The sequence below is a fragment of the Diadema antillarum genome, unplaced genomic scaffold (assembly GCF_040938485.1).
Source record: "Diadema antillarum isolate AM-2024a unplaced genomic scaffold, OU_Dant_1.0 seq00000508_RagTag, whole genome shotgun sequence".
Lineage (NCBI taxonomy): Eukaryota > Metazoa > Echinodermata > Echinoidea > Diadematoida > Diadematidae > Diadema > Diadema antillarum.
The window spans coordinates 567,501-583,002 of record NW_027271463.1 but is presented as its reverse complement, the minus strand read 5'-3'; the positions used below and the strand labels follow the sequence as shown (position 1 = coordinate 583,002).

The following is a 15,502-nucleotide window of genomic DNA, read 5'->3' as shown; positions in this document are numbered from 1 at the left end:
TTATGAGTAGATATGTCCAACTTCTAATTCTTCCTATCATAAAACTTAAATATTTGACTCATTAAAAAAAAAGAACTTTTAATGTGTTTTTTTTTTTTCGGGACACCAAATTTTTCTCTCGGGCCACCAAACATTTTAAATTTAAGATTTTGGTGGCCCCATCGGGCCACCAAACAAAAAAAGTTAGTGTCGAGCTATGGTTATACCATCAAAATGGTGATTTGACAGTTCATTACAAAGGGTGTTATCAGAAGTTATGTGTATAATAAACACACATACACACACACACACACTATGTATGATATAAATGAATAAATGAATATATATATATAAATATATATATATATATATGCATACATACATATAGGACTATACCGTATGTCCCACTAAAATACAATCGGACTTTACAGATAGTTAATCTTTACAGAAAACCCCATCCGATTTGCTCCGATTTGGTCAAAGAGAAATGAGGATCTATCTAGAGCATGAAAGGAATCACTTCCCTCCAAGTTTTCCATTGTGTTCAAAGACAAAAGAGCATCCAAGTGCCGAACTTGGAAGAAGCGGACCCATGATATACTAAACAATGATCCACTTTTTTTCTGTGACCGCTGAACAAAATTTAATGGGGCTTTCTGCAAAATTAAGATAAGAAGCAATAATTTCATTTCTTGAACTAACATTTAGATAGTTCTATAATTTTGAAAGTTATCAGTGCGGAAATCCAATTGTAAACTTTTGGAGACATCGATATATATGTGTATATATATATATAAACATAATTTTATCGTATATATAATTATATCATTTATATTAATTATATTGATATATTATTATTGCATATTTGTATCTTAAAGTATGATAGCATTTACATTGTTCTATAATTTTGAAAGTTATGAGTGCGGAAATCCAATTGTAAACTTTTGGGGACATACTGTTATGACCTTTTTGTTTACCTTGTTCATGATAATATGGGAGTCCTTTTGCAACACGTATAATCACTAATCAACCCAAAGAGCGGTTGATAAGTACTAGGACGTCTTCCTCTCAAACATAAAACTATGTCATTAAATTGCATCATCTCTTCATCTATTCAGTGTTTCAGAAGTTAGTCTCATATATATATATATATATATTTTTTTTAGCCATTTAGCCTGTAGGCCTAAGGTAGGGATAAAAACAGTCGAGCTATTGCACGTCGTGATGTTAGGTCTAAAACAAGACATAGGGGGGGGGGGGTGCAAGGATGCATACTAACAACACCATGGTATCTCTATGCTGGGATGTTCCTTACAGGTAGATCTCAATACCACAGTGTAGGGGCCGACCGTTGCTATATGATAATCTAACTCTACGCTCCCAAGAGACATGTAACTTGTGTTAAGTACTTTGTGCAGAGTAAATTAGTGTCCTGTGAATGAAAGGACAAAGTCGCATAGTGGTGCTCGTTATTTGCTACGTTGAACGTTCATACCAAAGCGCAGTACACGTCTCACACCTGCGAAATATTGACTTCAAATTATAAAAAGAGAGACTGGGGTCTTAAAGGGATGATACAATATTGGCGGGTATGAGGATTGGGTTTGTAACTTTTTGTGAGATGCCAAGAACCACTTATGAAATAGTACAAAGCGTGCAATTCTAAGAGGAATTCAAAGTTTATTTGATGACAATCGGTTTTGGAATAGCTGAGACATCCAAAAAAACAAAGTAAAACAGAGCGATTAGAATTAAAGGTGGATCCCAAATTTTATTAGGATTGCTCTGTCTTGGATATCTCAGCCATTTCAAAACCAATTTTCATCGAATAAACTTTCTTGGAATTTCAGCCTCTTTCACATTTTATAAGAGGTTTCTCATTATCTAAAAAAAAAAATAAAAACCTGAATTTAAGTCTTAACCAGGACTATACAATCTCTTTGACCTGCATTGAAGTGCTTGTTGACATATTGCTAGGACGTTCCTTTAATTTGGCAGGCAAAACTTTGTTTGTTTGCTTGTTGGGTTGGACGGGTTCTATGGCTCTCTTAAGCAGGAACAATCTACAAAATCTACCACTCTGAGATGGAGACAAAGACTTTTGTTAATGTCCTAGAATTGCAATAGTTGAAAGTGGTAAAGGGGATATGGCTTTTAACTTTTTGATATGAGACCAGGAGAGTGCACATCCTGACATAAGCGCACACTTTTTTCAGACAAGATTTTCCCTCTTGATCAGGGCGTGTAAATGGATGCACTGTAATGCTGGGGATATGAAAATGACCAGGGCCCCGTCTTATAAAGACTTAAAATCAATCACAAGTCCCCAAATCAATCGCAACTTGCATTGCAGCTCTCAATAAACTTGTGATTGATTTCTATCACAAGTCTTTATAAGACAGGGCCCTAGCCCTTTTAGATGAAGTGAGCTTTCAATGAGGGGGCTACTCTATTAGTGCATACGGGAACATTAAGTTTTGCTGAATTTAAACAGAAATCTAAATTTTCTCTTCGGTAATCGACAGATTGAAAACACCGCTTTCAGGTAGAATTTTGTTCGTGCGATCATTCTGGGATTTACATCTTTGCTCATTGATTTGTTTTATCTATGTATACATGACATATCTTTATACAAAGAGGAAAGCATAGTAGGATTTCTCTGATTATAGGTAAAGTATACGTGACAAACCTTCATAGATTAAAAGGAAAATCTCACTAACATTATGACATCATTTATCCATTTTGTTTGTATCATATTGATTTATATGAACGCGTCTATATTGGGGTATCATTCCCACCTTGCGTTAGGGTAGGCCCCAGACACTGGAGAATGAGTGAATTAAAAAGTTCAGTTACACTATTATGTTATATTATGAACCCTATAAGGTCTCTTTTGCTTTCCAGAAAATATGATAAATCCATCTTCTGCAAATGGAAGGAGATCACAAAGAGAATGGCAAACTCCTGAAAGCAACGGAACTGTTTCCCATCTCCTCACTTTGATGAAAACTAAGGATAAAATCATACAAACCAAGTTCCATACAATAACTTTGAATAGAATAGTAATAGCTGCACATCAGCTTCCTATAGAGTTTTTCAATGAAGGACTTGGGCGTCGCTCGAGGCGCGCCACCTGGAGGTCATATGCTGACAATGATTGAGTTGTGACTCTTTACCTGCGGTCCCCAGCATCATACCGCTCATCAATATCAATCACATTGTCATGTACAGTATCTGAGCAGTCGGCAATAATAATGCTTTCGGTGTGGCGTACTTGATATTGTGATTCAAACGGGCACTGGGGAAGTCCAAGGACAAACCCCTGGGGGCTTGGACTATTCAAGGTCAGGGTCAGGGATGGTCACTCAGGTATGCGGAATATTATGTTCCAATATATGTAATCATGTCAAAGTGTATTACCTGTGTTTGATTGGAAATGAAAATAAAAAAAAACCACGCATGTGAACATGCATGTCTGAAATGAAATGAATGAATATCCGCCAAAAATTTGAGACGCAAATCATCAATTCATTTCAATTCAGTTCAATTCAATTCATTTATTTTCATTCTCATTCTTCTTCAAACAAAACATAACACAAAGTAAATTAGGAATTTTATCATAAGCTTACGTACATTAGAAAGTACGAAAAATGAACGATAGTCAACAAACTAATAAAGCTACTATGCATATATATCGAAAAATGCTAGAGAGAAATACTAAAGAGAGAACTGAGAGGTTCATTTAAAAGCATTGAAGTAGATCGTGGACCACTCTAGAATTTCTTCGAAAATACTTACTGTAATTACAAATACATAACACAAAAATAATCAAGAAAGAATCGAACGAACAACAGAGACACAACAATATGACATGACTAAACTGAGGGAGATACGATTGAAAGGAATATGGCAAAAACAAAATCAAAGGAAGAAAAGAAAGAAAGAAAGAGACAGAATGCCTTCATGCACGCTGAAGAAGAGAAACGGGAGAGGGGATTGAAGAGGTACTCCGGACAGCTGGTGACTGCACGAACCTATGTGCAAAAATGATGCAAATAAGATGCCATATTTCATTGCCTAATAATCCTGCATAAGTAGTAATTCTCCCCTTTACTGCTGTTACTGTAATTGGTACAATGTACTACCAGCATACTATTGTTTCTTCTACTCTTTCTTCTACCACCATTGCTATCACTACTAAACTGCTGATAAAGATGTTAGCACAACCACTTAACTGGCCTTTTCTACCTCTGCTGCTGTTACTACTACTCTCACTGCTTCATATAGCTACCTGCTACCAAATGTATCACATCAACCACTATTATTACCATATACTAAAACTACTACTACTACTACTACTACTACTGCACTGCTGCTACTACTACTTCTCCTCCTACTACTCCTACTCTACTATAATGCGCTACTATTATACTACTATACTACTACTACTACATCTACTACTACTACTACAACAACAACTACTACTACTACTACTACATCTACTACTACTACATCTACTACTACTACTACTACTACATCTACTACTACTACTACTACTACTGCACTGCTGCTACTACTACTTCTCCTCCTACTACTCCTACTCTACTATAATATGCTACTATTATACTACTATACTATATACTACTACTACATCTACTACTATGTATACTACTACTACAACAACAACAACTACTACTACTACTACTACTACTACTACTACATCTACTACTAATACATCTACTACTACTACTACAACTACTGCTGCTACTACTACATCTAAAACAACAACAACAACTACTACTACTATACTACTACTACTACTACTACTACTACTACTACTACTATTAATACTACTACTACTGCATAATGTACTTCTATTATTACGACTATTTAGGATGTAGTCCACACTAGAAACAAGAGAAGCCTGTATTACACCTTGATCATTAATGACTAGAAACTTAGAGACAAATGAAAAAGTACTGCTGGTTATACTCTTTTCATTGCATTTCTCTTCATTTCATTGAGTTTCATTTATTAGATTTCCACCCACATCACACAGTGTTGTACTTACAACATCCATTAATGATAATGTAAAGCAACACAAAAATTACGAATTATAAGTTCGATATATAGGTCTACAAATAGCATTTACATAGCACAAAATCAATTGAAATTGATTCTGCTCATGCACTCACAAATAAAAAACTGACAAACTCAACCTTGTCCGATATTAAAGGGAAATATGCACTACATCATTCTGAGCGTGTGCAATATTACTGTCATTTCAGACGCGAGCGTTACCCATTGTCATCTGAAACTACTTATCACGATTATATTTAAATCTGATACATAATTTAATACACATTTGAACATCGCTGCGCCCAGTAGCATGCAGTCGTGAATGATTTTCAGGTCTGCCTCATTTCAGTGAACGGCTCAACTAGTGGAATTTCGTCGCAGCGATCGAGAGAGCTTACACACCTCAATACACACCTTCGTATCTTCACGCAAGTCATCACTATTTATTTTCATAAACACAGGATCAAACTTTTGACTTTCCGATTGTGGGATTTCACGCAGATCATGTCTAAGGAACTACTTTTCAACATGCTTATGCTGATGTACCTGCTAAAGCAAACAGGTAGTCTGCTATTTTTATTTACCTTTATTTATTGATAACAAGCTAATAAAATCCAAAGATTTGTCTATATTTCAGATAAGACAAGTATAACAGACATGATGATAACTCTCTCCTATTTACTTGTTATTTTGTGCACATATCGTAAGTATCCAAGTAAACGGCCAGACTTTATCCCTTGCTAAGAACCGTAATACTTCAGCAAACATTTATCTTGGAAGTGACGGGAACTCCCTTTTAATGTGGACATCAAATTTGTATTTACATTGAATTCGTTAAAGAATAGATTTAAGATGTTCCTTTGGAAATCTTATGCTGCAACAGGAAGAAATTACTTTCTTTATCTTAATATATTTGTGTCTTGTAAGCACGGCATAATTGTTTTTTTCTACTCAAAATGCGTCTACTCAAAATGCGTCCCCTTATATCATGTCTGAACGTAGGGATTTGAGTCTGTTGACTGGTCTCCTGTCTACAACTCAGGAAGGCATCGTTTGAGGTTTTATGAACATTCTGATAGACATTTGTGATAATTACATACCTTTGGTAAAACGATCCAAATCCAATTATAAGAAAATACCTAGACAGCCATGGATCACGAAGTCCCTTCTCAGGTCTATTAATAAGAAAAACAGAATATTTTGTATATAGATACCATAAATCCCCAAATGATTATATTAAATCTCGTTATGTTCGTTGTCAAAATACGTTGACCTTTATGTTACGTTTAGCTACGCAACAGTATTTTTCCCGTCAGTTCGATAGATGTAAATCTGATATAAAGAGTAAGTGGAAGGTGATCAACACAGCTTTAAAATCCAACACTGAAATGAATTCCGTAAATTGTATTCCCAAAGAGGGTCGCCTGATAGACAATCCAGGGGTGATGGCGGATGTATTTATGACTTTTTTCATACCTTGTTCCGGGACACATTTTCATTCGTTTCTGAGGGACAGGAAATCACTGACTTTGTGTTTTGTTCCCACTGTCGAAGAAGAAATTAAAGAAATTGTTCGGAAATTAAATAACAAGAAAAGTACAGGTGATAACGGGATTTCAGTTTTCCTTCAAAAAGCCATAATAAATGAAATAATCACTCCCCTTTCATATGTTTTTAATCAATCTTTGTCAACTAGAAAAGTTCCCGAAAAGATGAAAATTGCTAGAGTCGTTCCCATATTTAAACAGGGTGGGAAAGAATCGGTTAGCAATTACGGTCCGATATCTCTTTTAACTTCAATTTCAAAAAAAATTTCGAGAAGCTTGTCCACAATCGAACTCTTAGGTTTCTTATCAGCTGTAATATTCTTTCAAATTTCAGTTTGGATTCAGAAAACAACATACCACAACTTTCATCGATAAAGTGGCACATGCTTTAAACGACGCTTCCCATACTATCGGTGTTTTTCTCGATTTTTAGAAAGCGTTTGATACGATTGGCCATGATATTTTGCTTTATTGGTTAAGCCACTACGGCATTCGTGGGACAGTCCTAGAGTGGTTTAAAGACTACCTTACTAATAGAAAGCAATATGTTCATTTAAATAATCATGAGTCTCTTTTGAAAACAATTTCTTGTGGTGTCCCCCAAGGTTCCCTGCTTGGCCCGCTATTATTCATTTTGTATATAAACGACCTCCAAAATTCGTCACAGATTATTTCTTTCGTATGCTTTGCTATTGACACAAATTTATTTCTGTCACATCGTAACCTTAACACGCTTGTACATTGTGTTAAACAACGAACTGACACTTGTTAGTCCTAGCTCCAAGCCAATAAGTTATCTCTGAATATTGTTAAGACGCATTATATGCTGTTCAGCGACTCTCTGCCCTCTATTCCTGATCATGTTCAGATCAATGATATTAATTTAAACCAGGTCGATAGTATTAAGTTTCTCGGACTTTATATTGATAGTGATCTATCCTGGAAAACCACATTTATTTAGATAGAATTCTATCCAGAAGCACAGGAATTTTTAAACCAGCTGAAATATCATTTTCCCCATACATATACTACAAATTATATACTCAACAATGATTTCCCCTTACCTCAACTATGGAAGTCTAGCATGGGGATAATTCGCTTTTCCTTTTTCAAAAACGCGCTATCAGAATAGTCAATAAGGCCGGATATTTGTCTCACACAAACGAATTTTTTCATAAGAATGAGATTTGAAATTGACTGATTTGTTTGATTATAATCTAGGCATTTTTATGTATAAATATTCCACGAATGATCGTCCTGATGTTTTTCTTGACATGTTCCAAAGAAACTACACAGTTCACAACTATCCCACTCGCCAACGAGACGATTATCACCTTCCATACACTTACTCGCACAATTTTCGCTAAGAAAACTATTATGTATGCAGGGCCGAAATAATGGAACGATCTCCCCCCAGAACTCATAGGTTGTTTGTCACTCTCATCCTTCAAATGCAAATTAAGACAGCACTTACTGAATAACTACATTTTTTTTTTCAATATTGTTCAGGACTATCCCACTGTACTGTACTGAATGGTTGTTGTCATGTTAAATCAGACTTGAACAAAGCTGTTTGCGCTCTAAATTTCTGCCACAGTGTTCAGAATTCTTCCTTCTTTAAAGACATTGGGGAGCGGTAACAGCTGATATTTTTATTTTCACTGCACTATACAACTGGTTGTTGGTTGTCTTTTTTTTGTTGTTGTTGTTTTTATTTTTGGTCTGGATTTGCAGGTGCATATGTTCTCTCTTCTATACTTCCCCGTCTCTTCTGAAGACACGAAATGCATAATTTTCTAAAACTGTTTAAACCGTACATACCGTTGTCATTATACATTGATCCTCATTTTTTATTACTGCTAAAATGATAACGGCTCATCCGCTTACAACATGTGACTTATCCGACCCCCCGACCTGCATGAGAGAAGAATTTGCAATATCCCTGTACATTTGTATTTTTTTGTATTTTTTTCTCTATGTTTCCGTCATCTGTAGTACCCGTGCTCCTCATCTCAATCTGTAGTTCGAATTTCATTGGGACCTACGCTCCACAAGCTTACTTTTTAGTAGGTTCTTTCATATTTCTTTAGCATTCATTCGTATATTCTACTATGTGTTATATGTTTACAGTATTCTATGTATGTCTCCTAGCTGGACATCATGTATTATTCAATTTTGTTACATTTGATGTATTATTTTATTATTCATTGAGAAATATGAAAATAAATGAAATGTATTATAAGGCATACCAGATCACTTTTTTCTACTGTCCATACACTATACTGCTTATAGGAGGGGGTAATCTAATTTCCATTGCAATCAGGTTATTTCCCTGTACCACTTTCGAATTCTTTCTCTTCGTTGTGCTGTCCACTTCTGAATAATTGTCCTTTTTCGGGGCTTTGACCATGTAGTCATCTTAGCTTTGATCTATACCTTCATTTACAGCTCTGTTGTCTACCACCAACATAGACCCCTTTGTTTCCAATTTTGCATAAATGCATTTGATACCTAGCCTATCTCAAAATCTAGACATTTTGGACTACTTCATGATGAAGAAAATTGACGCTTTGGTTTTACATGTTTTAGGTCCGATATATCATTAGGGGGAAAACCACACAAAGGTTGCACGATGCCATTTTTCCTCTTCCTCTTGCGTCGGCGTTACAAAGGCCATGTCACAACAGCAATTGCTGTAAAAGCAAGCAAAGAGCACTCACTATTTACAAAAGAGAAAAAGACCCCGAACTGTTGAGAATTAAACCCTGTCCCGGGTATATGACTATCATCAAAGAGTGTAACAAACTTTTCTTCTTAGGTGATATGATGGGCAAAACTAAGCTTTATCACGTGATCAGCTCATGACCAATCCTTTAGCAGGATTCTTAGTATGCGGAATATAATGTAATATAGAACATTCAATGAATGATGGAAAATTGAATGATAGTGATGGTATCGGGCGAAAAACAATTCTTTGCAGGAAGTGAGTTGCAGGTTGTAGTGATCACATGATCGTTGTGTGAGGTCATGTGACCAGTAACAGTAATCAATAGTCCAACAAAGAAATATTCTAGCGTCTGTTCTCTCTCTCTCTCTCTCTCTTTGTATATATGTGTTGATAAAATCTGATACGCTTTCTGTAATGTTGGACATGCATCATTTCAATTTGCCGCATTGGAATGTTTTATAGTAATTGAGAAGCTGGCATTATAGTATCAGAGTGCCGGTAATGTCCACATGAAGAGTTTTACCTGAGAGAAGAGTAACTGGTGATATTATTTTCAATTTTGGTTTATTTAGACGCAGGTTGTACGAGCCCCGATGGATGGGAAAGCATAGGCACAGGATGCTACAAGTATGCTTCCAGTTCCTACGTGGATTATGACGGAGCCGTGACAGCCTGTAGTGCTATAGGGGGTTACCCATGGGTGATCAACGACATCGAGGAGATATCGGCGGTACTTGAGTCAGATTACGTTAGAGCCGGTAAGCTGAATCATGAATCCATCTGGATTGGCTGTACAGACAGAGAGGTGGAAGGAACCTTCAAGTGTGAGGATGGATCGCAATTTCAAGCAGCTGACGGTAAGAAGTAAAAAGCATATCTGTTAGGATTTTAATACATTGATTTAGGATAGGCCAGCGCATATCGTATGATTATAATCAATGTTACACAAAAAAAAAAACCCACACAAACAAAGAATGTTAGGGTTGCCTTCATAGTGTGTCTATATATTAACACTGGTTCGACAATACAAGAAAGTGTTGTTAATGAGTTATTTTACAAAAAGAGTTATTATATCACTTTTATTGCATGATAAGGAAATATCTGCGGTGGTGTCAAATACAGTGATTAAATGGAATCAAATTAACATTTGCCTATGTAGTAAAAGATACTAAGTACACTAAGATTGAAGTATGATGCATCACAAAACCAATCATTCTTTTTCTGTCTTTTTATTGCGAAAATTCTACATTTTATGTGAAGTCTGTGTAATTATAGGGAAACAGCGTATCATTGTAAAGCTCTGACTGCAAAATGTGCTTGCCAAGGAGTTAAAGTGAACCTCAAATTTCCTGTTTGGAATTTCCTTACATTCAGATAGCATGTCAGTATTGTGACATATCATTTTCATGTTAAAGTTTCATCAATGATGAAATATTTTAACGTGCACTGCACACAGGCAATTTTCTTCCTTTTTTTAGGCTGCTTTTAGACATTTTTAACTTACATCAGATGTGCTCTTATGTTAGTAAAGACTTCCCTACTTTACGATAATGATCTGCGTTAACGACGTCTTTCTTATTTATGTGATTTTTTTCTTTGAAAAATTCTTCGTTTGTACATGACAATCCTTCTTTGTCCTGCAGATATTTTACAGAACAATGATATTGATATTAAATATTGTATAGCTGATTTGTTGTTGTTGTGGTTGATGATGATGATGTGTTTCGAAACGCTTTGAAGTTCAAGATAGGAGTATATCAAGAAAACAATTGGAGGTGAAAAGGAATGCGTCAGTCAAGAACAAAACTGACATGGTCTTTATAAACTGCCTCGTATTTTCTGTGGGTATGAAACGGTGCAACGGACAGAATCGAAAATTTCTGCAGACTTAAGTACTGTATACAGACTACTGAAGAAACTCTAAATCCAAAACATGATCGAGGTTTCCACGAGATACATTTCGAACAGCAGAAATGGAAATAAATGCAGTATAATGGAGTATATATTCATGTAGGAAATGGTTACTCAAGCGACGTGTAATGGACTGCTCATTTCACTTCGATTGAAAGGAAAAATATCTCTGCATAATCAACGTATACAGTACGGTTATTACTATTACGCATTATGCGGCTTACGTTTGTCGCAGGTTCATTTACCATCTTTATTTCGACTCATCGTATACGGTATCCTTATATTCAATATGCTCCATTTCCGTCGAGCTATTTTAGAGATCAAAACTAATAAAAAATAAAATTGACAAAAGCACAGAAAAATTAAGGGACTAGATTGGGAAGAGGAGTCAGGGAAATCTGGAAGAGGGAGGAGAGGGATAGAGGTAATGAAACCCCATTAACTTCTCCCCTTGAAAGAAGAAACATGTATCATGATCTTCTATCTAAAATTTACATCCCATGCAGAAAAGACCTCGGCTTGCAACATTAATTTGGGGACAGAGAAGACAGGGACAATCACTTTGGGACTGATGAGAGAAAAGCTAACAGTTGGGGTTGTTATATAGACGTGTTATGGTATTGTATTTTTTAATCTATTTAGGCGTATCGAATGAAGAAGTAACAAATTAAAAGAGATGGGAGAATGAAAATATAGAGTTAAATAAGATAGATTAAAGCAGAGTAAGAAATAAGTAAGACGCAAAGATATTTTGAAACATTCGAATCTGGAAGTGAATACAGACTTGTGTTTTGGTTTTCATCTTGGGTTTCCTCCGTTATATATGACTTCCCAATTTAAATCTGCTTTTATCTGTGGCTTAACATAGCTGAAGTTGATAATTTGATTGCGTTCAAGTCTAATTTTAGTTTGATTTCTTTCTCAAAGCTTTTACTTCGAGTTTAATCTTGATTAATTAGTCAATGATAAACTTGTATAGAGCCTACTTTTTTTAAAACAAATAAAATGCTGTACAATATTATTACTACAGCATATGTGGCTAATTACATTGAAAGTAAGAATGAAAAAAATAAAAAAAAATTATACACTACACAACATAAACTCCACGCATTAATATACGTAACTGACGGGACGGGGGGGGGGTAGATGCGGATCACTCGAATTCTCTTTAAAATGCTACAAAAATTACTAAGAAAATTTTACGGGGGAAAAAAGATACATTATATAACTCCCTCTAATTTCTTTTTTTTGGGGGGGGGGGTAGTGAGTGCGAGCTTCGAGAAGACATGTGATTTAGAATTTCCCACTATAATGGCTAATATCAGTAATTAGAATATCTTTAAAGATATATAACAGGCATAGACAAAGTCATATACGCGGTATATTGTGAGACAGACAACAGGGGGGACACACACAGTTTGCAACAAAACAATTTTCAACTGACAGCGAAAATTGTCAACCAAAGAAGACTAATATCGGGTTTAGTTTAGAAATGCTATAGACAAAATTAATTCCACTGAGGACTAAATCAGTATTTCATATGACTTGATTCTATTTGATTTGATTTGATGTGATTTATTTCTGCATTCTCATTGCACATGTACACTCACTATTGATAGTACACATACTTAATATGCATACAAACGTTGTCTACAATGTTATATTTTAAAAAGTATAACACACTGGGTTTTTTTTCTTTTCTTTTGTCTTTTTTTTTTCCTAACCCGGTGCACTGGAGGGTTTTGTAAGCCAGGTCATATGGTCGGACATAATTATGGTTTCGTAAGAGATAGTGAAGAAGGAAGTTTATGTACAGCATACTATTTGGAGGGGAGCATTGCTTTCATAGCTTTTTGCAAAAAGAATATATAGACTATAGGTTCTATAGTAGTTCTAATATCACACTGAAGATATCGAATCCGGTGTGTCTGAGCCATCACCGTTTTGGGGTTACACTGAAAGGAAATTGTTCGAGATAAGACCTTTTTTATCGGGGATGTTTCGGGAAAGGAAAAATCTCAGTATTAAACGATCTCAATAACAGAGAACTGATAAAACAAGTCAAATGAATATTACGAAAGCAAAATATAACAGGTATACAAGAGAGTGAAATGTAGTTAACACATGGTAACGTTATCAAAACATAAGAAAAACACAATGTGTGCGTGTGTGTGTGTGTGTGTGTTTCCTGTGATCTTTGTAGCAGTGATTTTGGTATGATAATCCTTTTTAGTCGTAATTCTCTCATTGACAGTTGGTTGGAATGGAGGATGGAGCCAAGACACAAGTCGAAACTGCGTTGCCATGTCTCCTGCTTTCCCTCAGAATGCTCCAGATAACATCGAGTGTATGCCTGCCTTTATGTTCACCTACGCTCTCTGTGAATGTGAAAGTAAGTGCAGAAATGACGAGTTATCATTGGTTCATGTAGCACACAAAAAGACTTTGCAAATAGATTCACACCTTCCTCATTATTCCTGATACTACAAGACACATAGCAAAGTTTATAACAGTGATAGATTATGATGATACTACAATGTAGGTTCATGCTACAATCAATGCTCATAATTATCATGATTATCATAACGATGATAACAATTCAATTCAATTCAATTCAATCATAGTTTATTTCCAATCAACGAAGATCATAAACATAATACATAACGATACGTAATACATAGCGATCAAGTAACCATGCTTGAAAAAACACAGTATCCCGCAGTGTCTAACACAATGTGAACACATTGTGAACACACTGTGAATCATCAATTCACAATGTGACACAAACATTACTATGTGAACTCTCTGTGGAAAGCCACACCACAGTGTGAAATCATCTTTACACTGTTAAATTCGAGCGTTTTCACACAGTTGACTATGTGAGACACTGTCTTCTTTCTAGCATGGATAATGCGTACAAAAAATTCACAACAACGATGTTAATTATTAATCAAGTAAATGACTGATCAATGATTGATATTCTCAACAAATACAATACCTGCAATGCATGGTGTGTTTAAAGAGAGAGAAAAGTGGGGCCTATACAGCAACCCATAATGTAACACAGCACATGCGCCTCTGGCATCAAGTTGGGAAAAGGATTAGGGTTTTTGCTTTTATCTTTGCGTTGATTAGAAGGCTCGGCTTTTTTGTTTTTATGACGATCATCCTTAAATGAGAACACCGGCTGATTTTCAGACTTTTACATTTGAACAACTAGAAATTGGTAATACTATGTACAGAGTTTCAGAATGTATAGTGATTGATATATAAGGAATAAGAATGTTTTCAAAATCTATTACAAATCACAATGAACAAGTGTGATGACATGGGAGCTTCCCCATAGAAATGCATGAGTGGGGGTTCAAGGAAGCAGAACGAAAGTAGAAGGCGTGCGTAAATTCTAAACAGGTGAACTTGCAAGCGGTATTGTAATGGAATAACATTGCTTCATAATCATATTCTGAAATACACTATATGACGTGAGCCAACTAAGTCCCTACTCATGCGTTATTATGGTGAAACTGTTATGTTAACATCTGTGTTCAGTGTATAAATATATATATATATATATATTTTTTTTTTTTTGGGGGGGGGGGTTCAGAGTTTTGGTTTCGTTTCTTAAGGACCACACTTATTTGAGCAAATCAAAACTTGGAGCTGTCGAAACTATGAGAATCGCGCGAACTTCCCCTTATTACATTGATATCGCGACCAAAGTCAAACGTGGCACCCGATCCGAAAGCTGTCATCAGAGGACATAGAGACATAGTAAATTGTTTGTTTGTTTGTTTGTTTGTTTGTTTGTTTGTTTGTTTGTTTGTTTGTTTAACGATGGGGTGGGCAATGGGGACGGTCAATCCCCTTAGATATGGACCGGGGATTTGGAAGGCGGGGAAAAATGAAAAATTGCGTGTATACTGTATGCATATGCATGAAGCGGGTCTCCCTTTCAACCTTTTATCAAGTAAAAACGTTATTTTTTTTTTCAATATTTCACTCAAAGTGTGCACCAGATCGTTGAATTTCAAATCAAAAATTGCAGAATCTCTCTTGCACCTCCCTCTCTGTTCCCCTTTCCCTAGCCTTAGTACACTTTTAAGATTTATAAAAAAAAAAAATCTGAATAATTCTGACTGTGCACAAGACTTATCATTAATTTTATATTCCGAAAACTCAGAAGTTCCCCCATGTACAAGGGGAATATCCCTTTTTAATCAACGCTTTCCTCGCTCAGTTCCCCCATATGATTTTTTTT

General features: G+C 35.6%; 1 protein-coding gene across 1 annotated transcript in view; it reads left to right on the top strand.

The window, feature by feature from the left end:
* Positions 1-9,554: 9,554 nt before the first annotated feature.
* LOC139734076 (uncharacterized) overlaps positions 9,555-15,502 on the top strand; it is a 59,967-nt gene continuing 54,019 nt past the window's right edge. Inside the window, exons 1-3 of the mRNA XM_071644889.1 lie at positions 9,555-9,588; positions 9,912-10,190; positions 13,499-13,636. Of these exons, the coding sequence (XP_071500990.1) occupies positions 9,555-9,588; positions 9,912-10,190; positions 13,499-13,636 (451 nt within the window). The remainder of the gene's footprint in view (positions 9,589-9,911; positions 10,191-13,498; positions 13,637-15,502) is intronic.